The sequence below is a fragment of the Nymphaea colorata genome, chromosome 12 (genome assembly GCF_008831285.2).
Source record: "Nymphaea colorata isolate Beijing-Zhang1983 chromosome 12, ASM883128v2, whole genome shotgun sequence".
In the NCBI taxonomy this organism is placed as follows: Eukaryota; Viridiplantae; Streptophyta; class Magnoliopsida; order Nymphaeales; family Nymphaeaceae; genus Nymphaea; species Nymphaea colorata.
This window is the reverse complement of record NC_045149.1, coordinates 18,579,552-18,599,502: the sequence shown is the minus strand read 5'-3', so window position 1 is coordinate 18,599,502 and position 19,951 is coordinate 18,579,552. Positions and strand designations below refer to the sequence as shown.

The following is a 19,951-nucleotide window of genomic DNA, read 5'->3' as shown; positions in this document are numbered from 1 at the left end:
TCATAGACATATGCCAGCCCACCAAATGATCCTTATAAGGTATTTATGTTTATCCCTTCTTGGGCTGGTACTTTTCTATATAATGATTTCCTTTAACTGAGACCATATATTCTTCTTTCTTTTATATATAGATATATATATGAAAGTCATATATGTGGGACGCAAAATGTTGTCGGAAAGCTATAAAGTAAAAATATTGGAGGTGTAGTCACATGCTTCCTGTTGACGACTTCTAGCTCGTTTACAGGAAATCATGGTCATATCTTCTCCATCGTGAGCTAGACTTTCGTAGAATGTGTTTCTGGCTTGGGTCCTTTGCGTCCTTTTAGTTTGAACTTTGAACCCTTCATTTTCCCTCTTCTCTCATCTACATTGATCCTTTGGTAATCTTTTTACCATCTTAATTTGGATCCTGTGCAGATTCTCAATTTTTTTGCCCTTTTTAATGTATCTTAAGTTTGAGTTCTTTGCCTATTCATCCTCCGTTCTAACCTTCTTCACTTTCGTTTTTTGTTTATTGGTGCTTTTTTCATATCCTTTTCTTTTTATCATTTCTTGATTTTGTCTTCTAGTTTATCTGAAACAACCGAACCATTAAAATTACATTCAAAACTTTGTGTTCACATCCTTTGTTATCCAAATCGGTCAAAAGTTTCCATGGTATTGGTAGTTGTTCAAATGTAAGGTTGTGTTTGTTTCACCTCGGATATGAGATCCCTGGTGATATGATATTTTTAAGATCTCATATCCATGAATTTAAGATCAGTCCGATCCTATCCGACCTTAAATCCATGGCTTTTAACATGTAACATGAATTTAAAATTAGATCGTCAGTTTAAACAGAAGATTTCTCAAAACACTATTTTTTTAAAAATCTTCAACGCAATTTTTTTTGTATTCCTAGAATGTAAGATCGGAAGCAATCAAACACAACTTAAAATATTAAATTATTACTGTTATAATTATTTGTTAGTTCCTCAGCTACGATTGACCTTTTTGGTGTCTAAATGGATAGCTAGGCTGAATCGCTCGTGTATTACAATATGAACCAAAAGGGGTCCCAAATCAGTAGCTTGCAGATTATGATCTATCTAAAGATCACAAAATTTTCATGAACCTTCTGCTAAAAAGAAACTTGGACGTGTTCGGGAATGAAGTGAGTATCACGGATAGGATTAGCGACCATCCAAATTCCAGGTAGGAAACACCTTGATCCTTTTTGGTGTTTCAATGGGTCAGGTCGATCTATGGTGTCAAGTTTTATTCATCTGGCAGGCAGGCCAGTTTTGAAAAACGGAGCGCCTAAAAATTTAACGAGCTAGTGGACTGCGTCGCTCTTCAAATTCACCCGACTAGTTCGGTCATAACGCATGGTCATAAACTAGAAACCGGATTGGTATCGCGTGAGGAGGCAGTTCCCGGGAGTAGCACCGCCGGACGCTCGGGCCGATCGCCAGGAAGTTGGGGGCGATGTTGCGCGGAGTTTCTTCACTCCTTAAAATCTCTTCTTCCTCACGGTACCTGTCTCTTCCTATTCCTTCCTCTTTGCTGTTTCGATTGTACCAACCTTGTCAATTTGTCATCTTAGTTCGTGAGTACAGAATTTTTCTCTCTTAACCTTGTCTATGGAGAAAAATTTTACAGGATTTTTTGCGCCTCAGCATTACATATTCGAACTGATTCTATTTCTCACATTGCTACTAATCTGGTTGTGAAAGGCCCAGTAGTTAGTCTTGTCCGTCATTCAGCCCACTTCTTAAATATTGTTTTTCAAGATTAGGTCTTGCATTGTATTGGAAATTTTGAAAATATTACCGAGAACGACTTCGTTACCTCTCTCACTACTATGGTCATCACTGTATCGATTTGCTACCGTGGTAATCGTGCTGATCCACTTGCAGAAGTATAAACAATCGATTCTCTCAACCTGCGACAGTTGATTTTTTTTTCCTCCTTTGTATAGTTTGTGGTCTTGGTTCTCTTGGTTTTTCCAATGTTCTATGATTTTGTATTCTGAGCCTTTTCTGTTATATGAAAATCTGATCGTTGACACCTTCTTTGTGCTATACTCTTGTTTCCGTAGATTGTCAATCATATAGACACGACATTGGTAATAACTGATAATTTCACCAATAATGTCAGTGCTTCTTGCCTGCCCTACAGGGAAGAAGTGGCAGAGAGCTGAGGTTCTTTCGATAGCTTTTCTTTGTTTCTCTCTATACTAGAATCGTAAGCAAAATATGAGAACAGTATGTGATGCATCTCATATTTTCTTTCAGACTGAATTCCTGGAAGCACTTGGGCACTAGAGGATTGTGCTCTTTTATGCTTGAGCTTACCTGTCTTCAAATGTATCAAAATCTGTGGGATCTTATTGTTTCTGATCATTTAAACCTTTTTCTCTCTCTAGGCCCTCAGGAAATCAATTTTCAAATATGCTCTTTCCTAAGAGATATAAAATGCAGGCGTTTAATTTCTATAAATAGATATGATACATGAAGGCAGAGTTCACAAACTAGTAACTTGGACCTAGATTGCCCAATACTTTAAATTTGCTCGAGTGGGTTGGCTCAGTAACATGGATGGGTTAGAATAAAAATGGTTTCATTTTTGGCACAAAAAAATAAGATATAGAATTACTTAAATCCACACTGGCATACAACTAACATGATCATTAACATCTACGATTAAAGCATGTATCTTTCTATAAGCACTTCATTCCTAAATCACAAACTGCATGATAAGCAACCTGTAAGAGGCATAATTTGGTCTTTGTTTTTTATTTCGATGAAAACGTCATGCTCTCACAGACCAAAAGGGGTAATTACAAAGAACTGTTTCCGGTAATGGTCTTGAATTGATGATCCATTAGGTTCAGTTGGAGACTTCGAGTTGACTTGGATGATTTGCAAGTCAATTTGCTTTGCCAACTATGCCTGAAAGTGGTGGAGGATCACATTTTTGAAATAGTTCACCTGCACAAAGTGGATACATCATGTTAGGTGTCCAGTATAAGCTGTTTATGTCACGTGTTTTAGTCAATTACCAAATTTCTAACTTAAAAAGGAAGATTAAGTTACATGTTTGTATCTTATGGAAGCCAATAACACATACACATGAATTAGGCACCCATCACGGCATCAACCAAATCCTTGGGAAAACCACTATGCATGTTTGGATAGGCACATCTGGATGTCTGTAGAAGTTATGAGTTTCTGAAACGTAATTGCATGCACATATATTAAGCAGCTGTCACAGGTTCAAGTACTTTAAGCTCGAATGGAACAGCTCAAAGGTTAAAGCCTGGAAATGGGGAGTTTGAAGAAGTGATTGATATTTTGCTAATGCAGGTCCTACAATCTTGACCAAGCTAGTAAATGCTGGAACAGAAAGCTCATCCAATCCAGTAACTATCTGAGGAAATTTGATCACGTTTTGGTGGTGAATTGTGCTTATACTCAGACAGGTTTAGGTGCAACATGTCTTATCAATTATACAAATAGTAGGATTGATAGATTGTTTGCCACTTGAATCATGCTGGATATCACACGTTTGCTACATAAAAAAGTTAATACCTTGTAGTAAGAAACCTCGACATTTCTCAACTTGTGCTCTTAAGATATTTGATCTCTGTGTTATCCAAGTGATATTTTGCCTGAAGAATCTTGAGTCCAAATGTACAGAGCTACCTCACATTGGGGCAATTAAATAAATGGAATAATTCTCTAGGCTGTATTGTCTTGTCACTGATATGGACTGTCCAGTGGGACACTCATTTTGAGTACTCTTTTCACTGCATAGTTGCACACAGGATCATGATGAGTCATGATGCCATCTATTACTGATTTCTGATAGTTGTGCTTAAGACCTTTACCTTTGTGATTGCTATTTGTGCAAGACTTGTATCTTTCCTTCTGAAATTTTTTCTTGTTACCCTGTGTGTTTGTAATATGAGTCTTCTCATTTTAAAAAAATAAAAATCTGTTCTCTTTCTGCTCCTGTAGGTTCTCTACTTTGGCTGAGGATGGGAAAGTAAGCAGGCTTGGCATTTATGGCCGTAGAGCTGTTAAAGTGGTGCTAATTAGTCTTACTGGTGGATTTGCCTTGAGTGCATTTGATGACTTGGCAATTTATCATGGTTGTAGCAGGTGGACCACTTGTTCTTAATTTGTTTAGTCTTATATGACCTTGAGCCATTGGAATGCTAGATGAATGTCAACCCTTTTCAAATAGGAAAACAGCATGGAATGACAATTTTCTTTCTAATAAGTATTTTCTGTTTGCTGTGTGTATGTGTGTGGTTGGAGAAGGGAGTAGAAGGGAAAGAAAGTGTGGCCCTGCAAGAGACAATTCCTCTTGAAAGTCAAGATTTCGAGACATATTTATTTCAACATAGTATATCGCTGTGGATAATTGGTTCTTTTTTGTTTATCCTAACTTTGTTACAGTTTACAGATAAATAGAAAAGATTGTACATGATGGCTTTGTGTTAATATTTCATGTTGCTTGTTTTACTTGAATCTTGCTACCAATGTGAGAAAGAGATGAAAATAGTTTTGGATGATGCATTTGTTTGCAGTTTTCTATATCAAAGTTTGATTTCTACAGAAACTAAGCCAAAATAAGAATGTGATACTGATATTCATATATGTTGCATGACTTGGGTGTTGCATTGGCACCTTGCAGTAAGGCTATAGAGAAGGCCAGTGAAAATCAGAAAATCAAGGAAGCCATTGGAGAGCCAATTGTCAGAGGTCCTTGGTACAATGCATCACTTGCCGTTGCCCATAGACGGCATTCGGTATCTTGCACTTTCCCTGTGTCAGGGCCAAAAGGAAGTGGCATATTTCAGCTGAAGGCTGTCCGTCATGGAGGTAACTTTTGGGAATTGTTACTGATTCTCCCTTTTTTGTGTGTGTGTGTGTGTGTGTGTGTGTTGTTATACAGATAACTTTGAATTGGTTTATGCTGTTTGAGTTATTGGGACTGGCATATCTGATTTTGGTGATGCTGGTAGCATTTTAGTGGGCACAAAATATCTTCTTTAAGGAGCAAATATACAACCACAATGTCCGTAAAATTGTAGTCCTTTGTATTAGAAAGTAGTTGAGGAAATTTTCATAAATTTTCTAATTAAACAATCATGATCAACTTTAATTTCTGTTGGACAGTAAAGCCAGTGCATATTGTCATGCTATAAGCAGCTATTTTCCGGCTGCCAAAAAGACGTTGGTGAGTTAATTCTCAGCCAACCAACAAATGGTTACATAGGTTTCGGCAACCTTGACAACTTTCAGTGAACAAGAAAATTGTTCTTGTGTTTTTCATTTTAACACGTTCTTCATGGGTTGGCCTAGGAGATCCACCAAAATTAGAACTTGCCTTTCTTCATTAGCTGCGATAGACAACCTACGGACTTGGGGTGTGCAGTCTCTCTATTAGATTTTTGGGCCACCTTGATTAATGCATCAGAAGTTTGGCCATCCACAGCTATTTTCGCTTCTTGTTTTGTTAGATTGTCTTCGCGGTTTAATTGATACTCACACCCCATTGGTTGAGATGGCTATAACTTCAGCCGTCTTATTGAGCTCCGACTTATGGCTTGCCTATTGCTATGCACACAGTCACAACGAAGTACTCTGATTCTTGTGCTGTTTTAAAACCAATTTCCTTTGACATGCCAGACAGCAGGTTGTTTACGTTTTTTGGCCACCAAGACTGGGACATTCTAATAATGGAAGCACTTATCCATGTTCCTGGAGATGACGAACAGCAGCAGACATTTCGAATCAGTCTCACTAATCCTTCACCCGATACGCATGTAGACTGCCAGCCATGTATGCCTCAAGCTTCCAATACTGAAAACAAGTGACATTTACATCAGCTGCATTGGTATGACGTATTATGTTCTGCCTAATGCCATATACATAGTCTATGGGCTTTGTGAGCCCGTTAATTTTAAGTGTTCGTATTCAGGTTCACCTTATTTCTGGTGAAAAAATTATAAACCCTGGCATCATTTTGCTGCCCATTTATCCCGTCTTTCCATTAAAACACTTTTTGTTCCCGATACTTTTATGAATAAGAGAATGAAAAATGTGACCTGCGGTATCTATTTACCTGTAGTATTTTCTTCCTTGTTTTCCAAATTTCACTCAAGGGTGCTTAATCTTAAGCTCAAGGTTGTTGAGATCTTTGCCAGTGGTCCTGTGTCGTGCAGCTGTTATGAGAGTTCTTTCTTCCACGAAGGTCTGAGGGTACTTGGATGCATTATGCAAAATAACCAAAAAAGTTGATGGTTTCAGTCAGCTGGTAGGAAGGACGCAGTTCACTTGTAAACAACTCCTTAACTCAGGTGGTTCAATGAGAAGTTCTGGAAACGCCGCCTTGTGTTTTTATATGAGCAAAAGTTGGGCGGTTCTTAAAAAGTTCATAAAAAAAAAGTTGACTTCAATTTGGCATCTCAAAAGTAGCTTCTCGAAAAGCATATGGCGATTTGTTGGTCTATGTAAAGTTGCTTGTGTGATAATTGTAAGCCTTTTTGTTAAAACGATAGCAACTCACTATCAAGGGCGGACCCAAGGTGGGGCTGGCAGGGGGCATGGCCTCGCCTAATTGTTTTTTAACAATTTCATATGTAATTCATTTAACTTATATAAACATTAAAAAAAAAAACTATATTTCGATCCTTATCAAAATTTTGAAACTATAGTTCTCACTCCTAACAAAAATTTTCTAACCCTGCCCCTGCTCACAATAATTCTCATTTCACATTTAGGAGGTCCTAACTTCCTTATATATGATATCACACTACGTTCATACACTCAAACTTGGCCTATGTTCAGAATTAATTTTAAAGATTGGCTTTTAGTGTCATGCAAACAGTAATTTTGTGGGTAATTCATGTCTCATGCAAACCACCAAGTTGGTTTAAAAAAAAAAGTTGATCAGCCAACCCATAAAGTGGATTGCTATTTTTAAAAGAGGATTTGTTGTTGTAGAAGCAAGTGGAACAAAATGTTATCTTTTTCTTTTTTTAAAATAACAAACATAAGTTGATAAGTTCAAGGGGCAAGGGGCGTGGCATAGCTAGTTGGACTACTGGATGATTGTTCAAACTATGTAGGTGTTAACTTGTGCTCAAGCAAAACCAAACATCGGCGTTCAAACTAAGGGTATTAGCATCCAGGTTTTACTCCCAGAAGAGAATGATCAAGGGACTGTTTGGATGAGAGCCTTAAAAACGGCACTGAGCCTCTAAAACGTCGTTTTAAGTGTGTTTTGGTGACATCAAAACTGCGTTTCCAAAATTCCAATTTAGACAAAACTCAATTTCTTCAAAAGGGAAATCAGATTTTGTCTTTCCTTAGGTTTTTGTTCGTCGCCTAAGCACACAAACTATGTTTCAAAAATGGCTTAAAAACTTAATTTTTCGTTAATTAGTTTTCAACAAGCATTGCCATTCGAGGGTGTCATCTAAAAGGTGTGTTTGATAGCCTTGGATTTTAAATTCGAAGATAATTTAAGATTCCTTTTATGTGCAAACGCTAGATTTTGCCGTTACATGGAAAAGAGGACTTGATATCTTCAGTTTATGGCCATAATCTCAGATTTGAGAGGCCGAACGGAGGGGAATCTGACCTCGGATCTCAAATCTTTTTGAATCTCAAATCAGAGGCCATCAAACACCTCTTAGAAGTGTTTCAAGCGGTTTCCTTAAACCAAAAATTAAATACGATACATAACTCGAGCATTAACTCTAGCGTTCTTCGAATTACTTTGCTTATCTGTTTTCTTTTTTTAAGATTTGTTCAAATCTTATTAGCTGTAACCGTCCACAAAATGTTGGACAACACTAGCAAAATCTTCCTTCATGGGTAATATTGCAGCGTCAGATTTGATCAAAGATAGTCAGTTTTGTTCTTGTAATGTTTTTACGCCGGATGGTATTGCAACGAACCTGCTAATCCGTCCACTGTCGTGGCATTTGGGAGGAGGAAGAGGACAAAAAGCGGGAAGGAAGAGCGCAAGGGGAGCGGGAAAGGGCCCGCAGAAGGGCCTCGCCAAGTAACTGACTTGCCCACGCTACCACGTCGGCACACGCTTCAACGACTCCGTCCATCGCGCCTCTCTGTTCTTATCCGAGCATTCTTCCTACAAAAAAGGAAGCGTGACACGACTCCTTCATTTTCCGACCTCTCTCTCTCTCTCTCTCTCTCTCTCTCTCTTTGGATTGGTCGGACATTCGGTCGATCGATCAGCGGTAGGAAGGATGGAGAAGGCGGCGAACAGACAGAAAGTTCTGCTGGGCCATCTCAGCCCGATCTCATTACGCAGCTCCGACGATCATACTCTACGAGTAACGTCTCTCTATCTCTCTCTCCCAAAATATCGGAATAATTGTTCGGAGTTTGGTTGATCCACGAGACGCAGTTTCGCGGCAAGATTTTCATGATCTAAATCAACTTGGGCTGATTCTTTCTTGCAGTTAACTCATGGGTGTTCCTTTTTCTCATGGAAATTACGGTTCCCTATCGTTATGGACGCGATTTTATATAGTTGAGCCTTTTTAGTTGATAGCTTTTGGCACATCTTTCCATTTCTTCAGCCGCAGGTTGCCTGACTTTTTGCTGGATTTCGTAGAGGCTCTTTTCTGTTCATCTTCTTTAGCCTTCTCTTCTTAAGTAGCACGAGCTTACGCTTGATGAATCTTGAAAAACTTGATCGAGTTATTTGAGTCGGCGGTTGTTAAAACTGGTGAAGCTTTGGCTTGAATTCCATTATAAAGTTTTGGGTCTTTATGCTCTTGGAGGAAATATTCTTTCGTCCTCCAACCACTTGCTATAGTTCAAGGTCCTTAGCAGACCAGGCATCAGAACTGCTTCTTCCAGGAGTAAATTTTCGATCATCATGCTGTCAAAGGTTGGATGTCATACTGATGAGTTCTGTTTGGTCTAGTATACGCTATTAAGGTTTCTGCAGATGAAAGAACAAGTTGGTGTATATATATATATATATATATATATATATATATATATATATATATATATATAAAGAGAGAGAGAGAGAGTGCGTGTGTGTACTGTGTACACATATACTGTGTTACTAATCACCATAGTTTATAGGTCCATCAAGTATCTACATGGGTATAATTTCAAAAACAAAACCTGATTATTGGATTATGTTTAACATAAACTTTTGGAATCCCTTTGGGTTAGGCAAGAAATCATGGGGATTCTTTTCGTTCTTTTTGATAATCAAGTACTAAGATTTTGCTAAAGGTTTACAACTAATGATGAACCTGCAGATTTAATACATGAAATTGGTGAAAATTGAACAACGAAGTTAAGCATTGAAATAGCGATGAATCTTGAAACTTGAAAGTTCTCTTAACACAAAAAAGATGGAAAGAATACAAAGAAGAGCTTTGCCTTGTAAGATTTCAATTGTAGCGGAACCACTTTTGGGGTGGGAGACTTGGACCTGATGGACTGTCTATACCTATGGTTCCAGTGTAAAATTTCGAGGTGAGGGCCCTTGGAACCCCATGAAGGGCAAGCAGCAGGATCAGCCCTGTGAGTGGCGGCAATGAGGTTCCAGTTGCCTACCGGCCAGGGCCCTCCCTATCCTTGTTTCAGCTTTGCCTTGTAAGTTTGGTGAAGTGTTAGGATTAAGCAGACCTCTTTTGAAGGCTAAAACACTTATTGTTGTGGGATGCATTTGTCTCTTCCTCTATTATCATTATTAACTTACTAGTGGTGACATCATGTCTTTCATTTTCTATCCAGTATCCAGTTTATATTTAGAATTTAGATAAGAAAACTACTTGAAACAAATAAGAGGAAATTTGTGTATCAAAAAATAATGGAACCTTTAGAAAGGTATGAAAAGGGACCAAGTCTAAGTTGATGAAACTTTGAAAAAAGAAACCGAAAGAATAAGGTTTTGGTTCACAAGGTCTTGAGAATTTCTCAGCATCAAGCAATTAAAATGGACAAAAGGTTTAAGAGAAATTGGCAAAGGAAAAAGAAATTTGTAATAAAATCATTGTGTAACAAACTAAGTTGAAAGGAGGGAGGTAAAGGTAGAGTGGCAAGGGTTAAGTGGAATGACAAGAATCAACTTTTGGACTACCACTTCGATCTATGTAATCCCATTTATGGGACTTGGACAAAGTTTATGAGTACATTTCTGGTATTGAATCAACTTTTTGATTTGTATCAGTTTTTGGTGTTAATTTTTCTGGGTCATCACCTTGTCCAGTGTTATTAAACTACATTTTATAGGTTTATCAACACTCTTGTCTGGTATTAAAATTTTGTGGTGTTAATCTTCAGTGTTTGCACTTTTTAGGTTTTAATTTCTACTTTCTTAATTTATCACTTTTTTCTTGGTTTAGACTTTAGACCTTGCATTCTCGCTCCATTATTACTTGTTGGTGCTAAACTGTACTTCTAACCTCTAAGTTATGGGCTTCATATTCACTTTGAACTGTCAAATTCACATGCCAAAAACATTGTCTTCTTTTTATGTTTATTTACCAGTTGTGGAGCGAATATTCTAAGTTTAGGAGGAAATGTAGATTGGCTAAACTGATAAGGTACTCTTGTCTTGGTTTGCCTTATTGATCAGGCCGAGGTAGGTTGCAGACAACTATGTCATGGAAAAAAAGTAGCACCTCAAGCAATACACTTAAGTAAATCAAAGATCTAATGTGGTTCTCACTGCTTATTTAACATGGAAGGTCCTTTGGTTCAAACTGATTTTATTAAAAACATTTTGATTTCTTATGGTTAAAACTTTTTATTGTTACTAGTGCCATTGATTCGTTTTGATTGCTCAAGAAACACATCTGAACCTGAAAGTTGGCTAACGTAATGTACCTTTCGTACTAAATCAATTGTAATATCACATCTACAAGGTCAGAGTTGAAATACATTAATTTACATATTTCAAGCTGCCTACTTCTGTCCCTGACATAAGTTGTCTGGGATGTGCCAATTTCTGTGTGGAGAGAGAGAGGGAGAGAGAGAGAGAGAGAGAGAGAGAGAACTGCAATGCCTGTATCCAGCATCTTGTGCCAATTTCAAGGAAGGGCGTACCCATACCTGTTTGGTACTGGTACCTCACCCAAATAAAATACCCATGTGAATAGAGTTTCTTACCAATTTTCTATTACTTTGGTAAATCCATAAGGGCTATTAGATTATTGAATATATCAGCACATGGTATTTATATGAAAAGAATTAAAAAAAAATATATGGGTATTTCAATGTTGATGATGAAAAAGTTTGGACAATTCTGATGAGGAATTTAACTTGATTTGACAAGCTAAAAGAATTTTTTTTTTATTTTTATTTTTTAAAAATTAGTAGCTTGATAGTGTGTGCTGGTGCATATATATGTAGTAGAGAAAGTAAAGTTTGTTTCTGTTTCTTTTATTTAATGAATATTCATAGGTGTAGAAAATGCATGAAGATTTTCTAGAGAAGGCAGTAAAATTGGGACAGCTTTCTATGAATATAGCGTACAGAACTTCTAACCAAATCTAAGTATAGTTTTGAAAGAAAAAGAGAAAGTACATTTTCACATGGTACCTATTCTGGTTATTCTTAATTCATAAATCAATCTTTCTTAAACGAAAATTAATATGTTAGCGAGAGAGAGAGAGTAATATAAGAAAGTGAGAGAGGTTCCTGTTCTTAGGCTCATGTCTGGATACTTTGGTTTGGAATCTTGGATTGATACCAAATTTGTTGGTGTTTGGCTGTTTTGTCTCATAATAAATTTATAGTGGTGATTATAAGTATTTTAGCCTTCATTTGCTATCGTATTCGTATTTTTGTTACTACTTTTTCTTAGGTGCAAGTTTCTTTTCTCATTCAGCTATTAGCTTCTGACTGCTTTATGTTTACTCTGCCTGTTATTGAAGACAGGAGCATCGGTTGATGTTTTTTCTGAACTGTGGTAAATAAAAAACTAGTGATGGCCAAAATGTTCACGCTTGAAGGGAACAATATCAACTAGCAAGCAGACATTGTTTCCCTCTAAAATTTCCTCTTTTTTTTAGTTAATCTTAATTGTGTCATTAGATATGAAATTGCACATCGAAAAGAGTAAAAAGCTAATTAGATCTGGATTTGGTAGCTGGATTATGTGCATCGAGTTTGTCTGGTTTTTTTGAGAAATTGCCTTCAAATTTGGGCTCAATGTGTGCCTTTTCTATTTTTGTCAAGATTATAGTAAAACCTGGGAAGCCTTTGATCAATTGGATAAATGAGGGATCCTCTTGTTTTGTTCAAGTCATTCTGTCCATGGTTATACTTTCCTTACTCAGTCCATGCTACAGGCTTCGGTTTGTTCTGCTGGGGATAGTGCACCATATCACCGAAATGCTGCTTCTGGGGATGATGTTGTAATTGTAGCGTAAGTGTAAATGTATCAGAAATTGTAGAGGTTCTTCAATTGCAGATCTTTGATAGCATGGTTTTCTTCTCATTACTAACCTTTGGAGTTCTGATTCTATATGATTCTCTCTTTATAGTTCTGTCCGAAGTGCAATTTGCAAGGCCAAGCGTGGGGGCTTCAAGGACACATTGGCTGATGACTTACTTGCACCTCTCCTTAAGGTTAGCTGAAGTTCAAGCCTACTCTGCTTCTATACATCCTCTCTCCCTCTCTTGCCTATTTTCAGAAAATAAAATTCGATTGTAAGTCTTCTGATTCTCTTAATCTGGTGTTTTAATTAAGCAATTGCTGTGAGATGCAGGCAGTGCTTGACAAGACCGGTCTAAACCCAGGTGAAGTTGGGGACATTGTTGTCGGTACTGTCTTGGCACCAGGATCTCAGAGAGCAAGTGAATGTAGGATGGCAGCATTTTATGCTGGGTTTCCTGGTACGTACTATGCTGGTTCTAAGATATTCGCTCTTTTGATTATTAATGTCCTTAACATGTTCTTTTATCATACAGAAACTGTACCTGTTAGAACTGTCAATAGACAGTGTTCTTCTGGATTGCAGGCTGTTGCTGATGTTGCTGCTGCAATAAAGGCTGGGTTCTATGACATTGGTAAACATTTTATTATTTTGACTTGAGCAATTGGGAGAAAGTGCTTTCTCATTAACCTTGCTAATGGTTTATACTAGGTATTGGTTGTGGGATAGAGACTATGTCGAAAAACCCTATGGCTTGGGATGGCACCATAAACCCTAGAGTATGTATAATCAGAGTTATGCCATTTTTTACAGTTTGCTAATGAAATGCAAAATTTTTACTTATGCCGTGTTTTATCTTCTTACACCATACTTTCGGCAAATTTCTCTTCTGGGTATTAGATGTTAGTGATTCTTAATTCATTCTCAATTTGCTAGGTGAATGAACACATACAAGCCCAGAATTGCCTTCTTCCAATGGGCATTACATCTGAAAATGTTGCTCACCGCTATGCCGTGACACGTCAGGAGCAGGATCGGGCTTCTGTAAGTACAATCTATTTCATATCTTGTTGTGTTTTTCATTATGCTTCAGCAAATTGACAATTTGTGCATTTCAGGTTGAATCTCATAGGCGAGCTGCAGCAGCAACTGCCTCTGGTAAATTCAAAGATGAAATTGTTCCTGTGCAAACAAAGGTGAAAATTTTGCCAGAGGCTTCAATCCATGCTCTCCATTGCCTGGCTGACAGAATTTGCATGCCATGATAATTGACTTGTGCTTCACTTGTAAAGGTCATAGATCCGAAAACAGGGAAAGAGGAGAGTGTTACGATTGTGGTAGATGATGGAATTCGGGCAAATGCATCAATCTCAGATCTAGCAAAGCTGAAACCAGTTTTTAAGAAGGATGGGACCACAACTGCTGGTACTACTTTGTAGCTCCTTGCTGTTTTCATGACAAATCATATGGTAGGCTCAATGTTATCTGTGTCCTTCACAATGGCAGGTAATTCAAGCCAAGTGAGTGATGGTGCTGGAGCAGTCTTGCTTATGAGGAGATCTGTAGCAGTGGAGAAGGGACTTCCCATACTCGGTGTATTCAGGTTTTGTTTTTCAGAAATATATGTACTTGTTCATTAAGGAACATTTTTCCATGGCTGTCCATCTTGCTTTTTTTTTTTAATTTAATGCAAAGCTATACAAATATACAAGGAATTTACTGTTCCTAAGTGGGCAAATACTGTTGTTTTTGGTTCAATTCTGTGAAGATACAATATCACTTCCCGTTTTTGGAACAGAAAATTAAAATCTTCATCTAGAATTCTGCTAAATGGATGTAAATGAAATTGAAAAATATGTTCCTCTGTAGCTTGCAATCTTGACTATGGTAGTTCTGTTGGATATTCAGGAAGACTGTGGCCAGTTTCTATCTTGGAACCTATTTATGTCAATGAGTCGCAGAGTACTTTTGATGTGCCATTTTGGACATTTTGGTTTCTGAATATATTTCTGGGTGCACAAATACAGGAGTTTTGTAGCTGTTGGTGTTGACCCTGCAGTCATGGGCATTGGCCCTGCATTTGCAATTCCTGCAGCAGTCAAAGCCGCTGGTCTTGAAATTAGTGATATTGATCTTTTTGAGATAAATGAGGTAGGACTTCATTGGGCTGTGATTTTCATTGTTGGAAATTGTCGGAAGATCATAGACACTTTTGAACGGTGTAGGCATTCGCATCTCAATATGTGTATTGCTGCAAGAAGCTGGACCTAGATCCAGAGAAAGTGAATGTTAATGGAGGTGCTATTGCTCTTGGGCATCCTCTAGGTGCTACAGGTACTTATCCAAGCGCATGTTGGTTATGATTTAAGTTTTTGATATTGCCTGAAGTATGCCACTTTTGTCATTAGAGTATATGCTCATGTATGTCTATGGCCTTTATAGAACATTTACATACAATTTCAAGTATGACGATTTCAGGATATCTATTCCATCACTGGGGTTACGATTCGTCAACTAGTAGCATTTTTTCTGAAAATACAGACCAGTTTTTGGTGCTGCTTGGGTTTGGCAAGGAACAAAATTGCTTTGATTTTTGTTAAACCATTGATAAAATGATAGCTTGTCAATTGTTAACTGCTACTTTTACTGTGTGGACAATTATATATATATATATACGTATATATATCCTCGCTGCACCCACCCACAATTTTTCAAGGAATGCTGCACAAAGCACCTGCTTTACATGGATGTTTGGGTTGTTGACTCATATACCTGTGTTGGTTACGAGTTGTTTAAGTTGGATCTGTCTTATTTAATGAAGTGTTAACTGAGTGAATAAATGCGATTTTGTCAATGGTTTGTGCCCAATTTTTGTATCTAAAATTGAATGAGGGAAATATTCATATCACTTGAATGAATATTCTGAATTAGGATATATATACACATGCATTACTCAACAGCTTAACTTGGTTGTTGAATATAATGACCTTTAAGTGAAGGCGCTAGTTATTGGAAAACAAAAAGAAGATAAAGAAGGAATGTACATTTTCTAGTTCTTCATGCACAATTATAGTTTACATGCTGAAGTACCTGCTATTGTACGTTTAATACCTAATTATTAACACTCCGCTGAAGTTCATGTTAATGTAATCTGGAGCTAAAACTGGGTGGAAGGTAAAAGGCTTTTATAAAGAAATTTGTGACTGACTTGACATTCAACAGCTGAATTGGGTAAAACTGTAAAAGTGCCATTTTCAGGCAGTCTCACCCACATACTAACAATTCATTTCATAATATTAGGTTCATTCATGAAACATATTGCCAAAACAAATGTTTTTATCAGGAAAATATCATGACATTTCAATTTCTTGCCGAACACTGAATTTCTTGCAATACTATCGTGAGAAAAAAGGGCCTCATTTCTTTAAAAGGCTTTTCTCAAAGCTTGGATTTCTTGAAGTATGGAAGTTGAGCCTTGAACTTTGTATCTTGTCGTTCCATTGTTATATTTCAGTGGTTTGTTGGTAACTTGATATTACACTAGGATGAGTTGTGTGGCTAAATTATGGTGCATATAGTTAGTTTTGATTGTTCTTTACATTATCATTTGATTATTAATTGCTATTTTTCATATAATTAGCACATTACATTTTTTGTTACTTTTCTTTTATTTTACTTTTACCTATTTTATTTTTTAGATTTCTTCCTTTTTTGGAAGTTACTGAGAAAAACGACCTCTCAAAAAACACCCAAGAAAATTTTTAAATCAGGTGATCATCATAAGTCCATATGTTGCCTTCTCAGAGTAGATGTAGCAGAAAAAGAGGGAAAAGAGGGAGAGCGAGAGGGGTCATGTCTTATTTCTTCAGGGGAAATGCTTATAGACAAAAGGTTGTTAGCAGGATAAAAATTTCTCTTGTATTAGAAACTAATCCTTAGTAGAACGTTGAAATGGGCAACTCAGTTTGCACAGGAACTACATTTCCTTATCACTTTCGTCAAGCTACAAAAAAGAGGTCAAATATCTCATTTGCTAATAGTATATTTTATTTGTTATGCACCCTTACCAAGTATGTTATTTAATCGCAGTCAGACACAAGAAGTATGGGTGCATTTTGGTATAATGTACAAGGTAGAAAGGAAGTAGGAGGCCCAACAAGGGTCTTATTTTACATGGTTTCTTGATATTATAATTGCTAAAGTGTTCTGAATGTAGTGGTTGTTCTTCCCACTCACATCGATACAATCTTGCATATATTTCAATTTCCAAACTATTTCCTCTAATGAATATGAAGTGGCAGTCACATGGATGACTGTGTGATCGGCTACTGAAGTTCTGAAGTCCACAATCAATTATGAGCTTGTTGTTTTATATTATTTTTTACGTTTAGCAGTTTAATTCTCTCTCTCATATTCACACACACAAACACAAAATCACAAGCATCAGTTTGTGTATGAGGACAATATAGCAATGAACTAGCCATTTCAGAAAATTATTGCCTCATGTATCATAAGTGAATCTGCATGATGACACCTTGTTTCTTCCTCATCGAGTACTTGAAGGTCGAGGAGAGCCAGGTGCAGTGACTCTAGGCCTCCAAACACATCTTGCACCTAAACCCAGAGTATCCCTGCATGCACTGTAGCAAATGTTTCTAAAAGGTCAATGTGGTACTAGGAGAACAAGCTAAACAAATTTGGTTTCCTTGTCAGAATTTGTAATTTTTCCAAAATATGACTTCTGAATCAACATAGCAGCAAACTCAAACTTATATGTAATTTTAGCAGCTTGTCAAGAAAAAGAGAGGCATTCTGATGCAAAACTGGAGTTTGTATTCTCTCTGCGAGAGCGAGGATAGATGTCCATTTGGAACAGCTGGATACGTGTGGGGGATTGGGGTGATTTTGTTTAATATTCTTTATTATTTGATTTGGTCGGAGGGACGGAGGGAGGGATAGTTCAGAAACTTTATCCTGCACTTACCTGGACCCTTCAGGAACCCGTAGTTATTTCAAATGTTTGTACGTACTTTTGGCATTTCTTTTTTAACATTGTTGTGGCACTGTTGGCGTGATCATCTTCACTCTTTTATGTGGGCAACGTCACATTCATGTGGATGTGGATGTGGATATGGATGGGGTATGGGTAAGAGGGACATGGTACTGCAATCTTCATGAGATGGTTACAGGGGTACATGGCTAGCCATGTGCACAAAAACTATATTACGTATGCAAGTGTACTTGACTAACAAAATGCATTGTACGGAGTTGTATATCATCAACTGGAAACTAAAACTATAGAACATGTCAAACTAGTGGGTAGAAAAGGCAAGATGCTTTTCACCCAAGTGCTGATTACATGTACTGTAGTTGATAAACTGGGTTAAATGGGTTGAATCAAGCATGACATCAAAACGACATCAAAGGCACAGCTGAAAGTGCCTGACTGCCAGTGTGGTTGTGACATGGGTATCGGAGGTTTGTAAGGGGTACCTACCTATACTCGACCTGGCATGTTTTATTGCTGGATTATGTATACCTATGGTCTGTTTAGTAATTATTTTTTTCCTTAGGTGCACGTTGTGTGGCAACTCTGTTGCATGAGATGAAACGTCGAGGAAAAGACTGCAGATTTGGAGTCGTCTCCATGTGCATAGGTAAGTGTAAAATCACCTCTATTTTATTTGTTTAAGGAACAAGAAGCTAATTAATGTTCCCCGGCTTAACAAATGTGAACATAGGCACAGGGATGGGGGCTGCTGCTGTTTTCGAGAGGGGAGACTCGGTTGATCAGCTCCACAATGTGAAGAAAGTTCAAGCCCATAATCTACTGTCTCGAGATGCTCTGTGATCCATAGATGCAGAGAAGGGAAAAAAAAGGATCTATTTATGTTCCACTAGTCTTAGGAGGATAAGGGGGAATAAAGAACGAACCATTAAGTGGAATGCAGAATTCGGTACGGGACCTCTGCTGTTACGATCAATGATTATAATAAATGCCATCGAAGCTCACTATTCCTCGTGCCTGTTGAATGGGGACATCGTGCGGCATAATTTGTGGGGCTTGTTTATCCCTTCTGCTTTTCCGGATCTAGTTATATCCTTTTCCTGTTCATGCATACCCCTTGATGGGCTAGATGGAAAAAGCAGAAACTACTCCGTTTATGCTTGCATACATTCATTGTCATTGATTGGAGTGATTCTATGTTGCCTGGAAAGAAAGAGAGAGGACCAGAAATATTACCAAGGACGTACTTAAGATGGCATAGAGAATAGGTAACATATAATTTGACAGTGAAGCAGCAGCCCAATGTTCATGGTGGGGAGGGGATTGCGTGTGTATTTGATTCTATCCCGTTTCTCTTGGGGTGGAATATGATGGAGGGGAAGGGGCACTAAGGTTGACGAGGACCGTTCAGAAAATGAACGTCCTGGTATAGATTCTCTCCTTTGAACTTGCAAATGGTTCCAAAGGGCGGGGTTGTGCTTTCTGTGCCAAAGATCCTCCGCACCAGTGGTGCCTCCCCAAGAATGATTCTCACCCCACGATTGTGAGCAAGAGGGCATTGGCAGACACTGATTTGACGTTTCAAGTGTGAAAGATGCTGCAGGGTGCGTGTATATGTGTGAGAGTGCCTTTGCCTTATTATATTAACATTACTAATACACATACAAGGTGCTTAGGTTGGGCTTATATCTTCTCCCAATGTTGACGAGTCAAGAGGTATACCCAAGTGGCTTTCCTTCTGCTTTTAAGAAAGTCAGGCTTGGGCTTTCTTTTGAAGTCCACTAGAAAAAGAGAGGGAAAAAAGAAAACTGTGGTGGGCAGCACTGTCCCTTTCTCAGATCTTGTTTAATTGCTCGGAAAATATGTCTGCAGTAGCTAGATGTCTGCACCGTATGGTATCAGTTGAAACATAAGTTTAAGAAAAAAAAAGTTCAAAATTTTTTCATTTGGTTTAATACATTTTACATTATTTTTTTGAAATTTTACTCAAATTTTAGTCGGACCTGGAAAGGTCGGACTGAAAATCCAAGATTATCGGACAACATATGTAATTCATTTTGTGCTTGATTTACTCCATTGATTTTCAATGCTCTGCAAAGATTTGTCTATGAAGGTTTCAATTCCCAAGTAATTGAGTCTTATTGGGTCGCACCAACATGAAAAGTCTCTTGGAAAGTTCCCTGTTTATATGTGCATGTCAAATTTTCTTAATCGCATTCTTTCGGCATCTACTCGCGCGACCCACAATTGAACATCAACACGAACCATAAACCAAAAAAACCCAAAAATTAAATCGAAGTAATTAAAAAATAAAGAAGGAAAGGGAAAAAGAAGATTTGTATCTGCCCGTCTCATTTTATTGAGGGGCCAGTATGATTTGTGTCGGCGATACGGGTTGGAACACGCTTTGTTTGTTGAAAACATTCGAATCAAACACGCCAACTTTTCTGGAAAGTAATGTGTGTGTGTGCGTGCATGTATGATTGAGCATGTGTGTGTGATTGGAT

The 19,951-nt window shown here is 37.7% G+C and overlaps 2 protein-coding genes across 3 annotated transcripts; both read left to right on the top strand.

Annotated features, from left to right (window-relative positions):
- The first annotated feature begins 1,074 nt into the window (after positions 1-1,074).
- Positions 1,075-6,115, top strand: LOC116265390 (uncharacterized). Of its 2 annotated transcripts, XM_031645968.2 has the most exons (5): positions 1,075-1,197; positions 1,276-1,517; positions 4,005-4,148; positions 4,687-4,874; positions 5,685-6,115. In XM_031645968.2, exons 2-5 carry the CDS (start codon positions 1,471-1,473, stop codon positions 5,870-5,872), a joined length of 567 nt encoding a protein of 188 aa, XP_031501828.1. In that variant the 5' UTR covers positions 1,075-1,197; positions 1,276-1,470; the 3' UTR covers positions 5,873-6,115. The 2 variants fall into 2 exon arrangements, with proteins under 2 accessions (XP_031501828.1, XP_031501827.1); XM_031645967.2 differs by having other exon boundaries at positions 1,156-1,517.
- A 1,930-nt stretch (positions 6,116-8,045) lies between these two features.
- On the top strand, positions 8,046-18,454 carry LOC116265507 (3-ketoacyl-CoA thiolase 2, peroxisomal-like). Its single transcript, XM_031646162.2, has 14 exons — positions 8,046-8,359; positions 12,350-12,426; positions 12,545-12,629; positions 12,770-12,896; positions 12,972-13,070; positions 13,148-13,215; positions 13,373-13,480; positions 13,555-13,632; positions 13,729-13,861; positions 13,943-14,039; positions 14,464-14,587; positions 14,662-14,770; positions 18,010-18,093; positions 18,178-18,454. Exons 1-14 carry the CDS (start codon positions 8,273-8,275, stop codon positions 18,285-18,287), a joined length of 1,386 nt encoding a protein of 461 aa, XP_031502022.1. The 5' UTR covers positions 8,046-8,272; the 3' UTR covers positions 18,288-18,454.
- Positions 18,455-19,951: the final 1,497 nt, after the last annotated feature.

Bases quoted from the DNA above. Each gene is read 5' to 3' on its own strand.
- LOC116265507 (XM_031646162.2), top strand. From the start codon at position 8,273: ATGGAGAAGGCGGCGAACAGACAGAAAGTTCTGCTGGGCCATCTCAGC. The intron at 12,630-12,769 runs GTTAGCTGAAGT...TGTGAGATGCAG, and splicing joins TACTTGCACCTCTCCTTAAG to GCAGTGCTTGACAAGACCGG. The intron at 12,897-12,971 runs GTACGTACTATG...TTTATCATACAG, and splicing joins ATTTTATGCTGGGTTTCCTG to AAACTGTACCTGTTAGAACT.
- LOC116265390 (XM_031645968.2), top strand. From the start codon at position 1,471: ATGTTGCGCGGAGTTTCTTCACTCCTTAAAATCTCTTCTTCCTCACG. The intron at 1,518-4,004 runs GTACCTGTCTCT...CTGCTCCTGTAG, and splicing joins AAAATCTCTTCTTCCTCACG to GTTCTCTACTTTGGCTGAGG. The intron at 4,875-5,684 runs GTAACTTTTGGG...TTGACATGCCAG, and splicing joins GAAGGCTGTCCGTCATGGAG to ACAGCAGGTTGTTTACGTTT.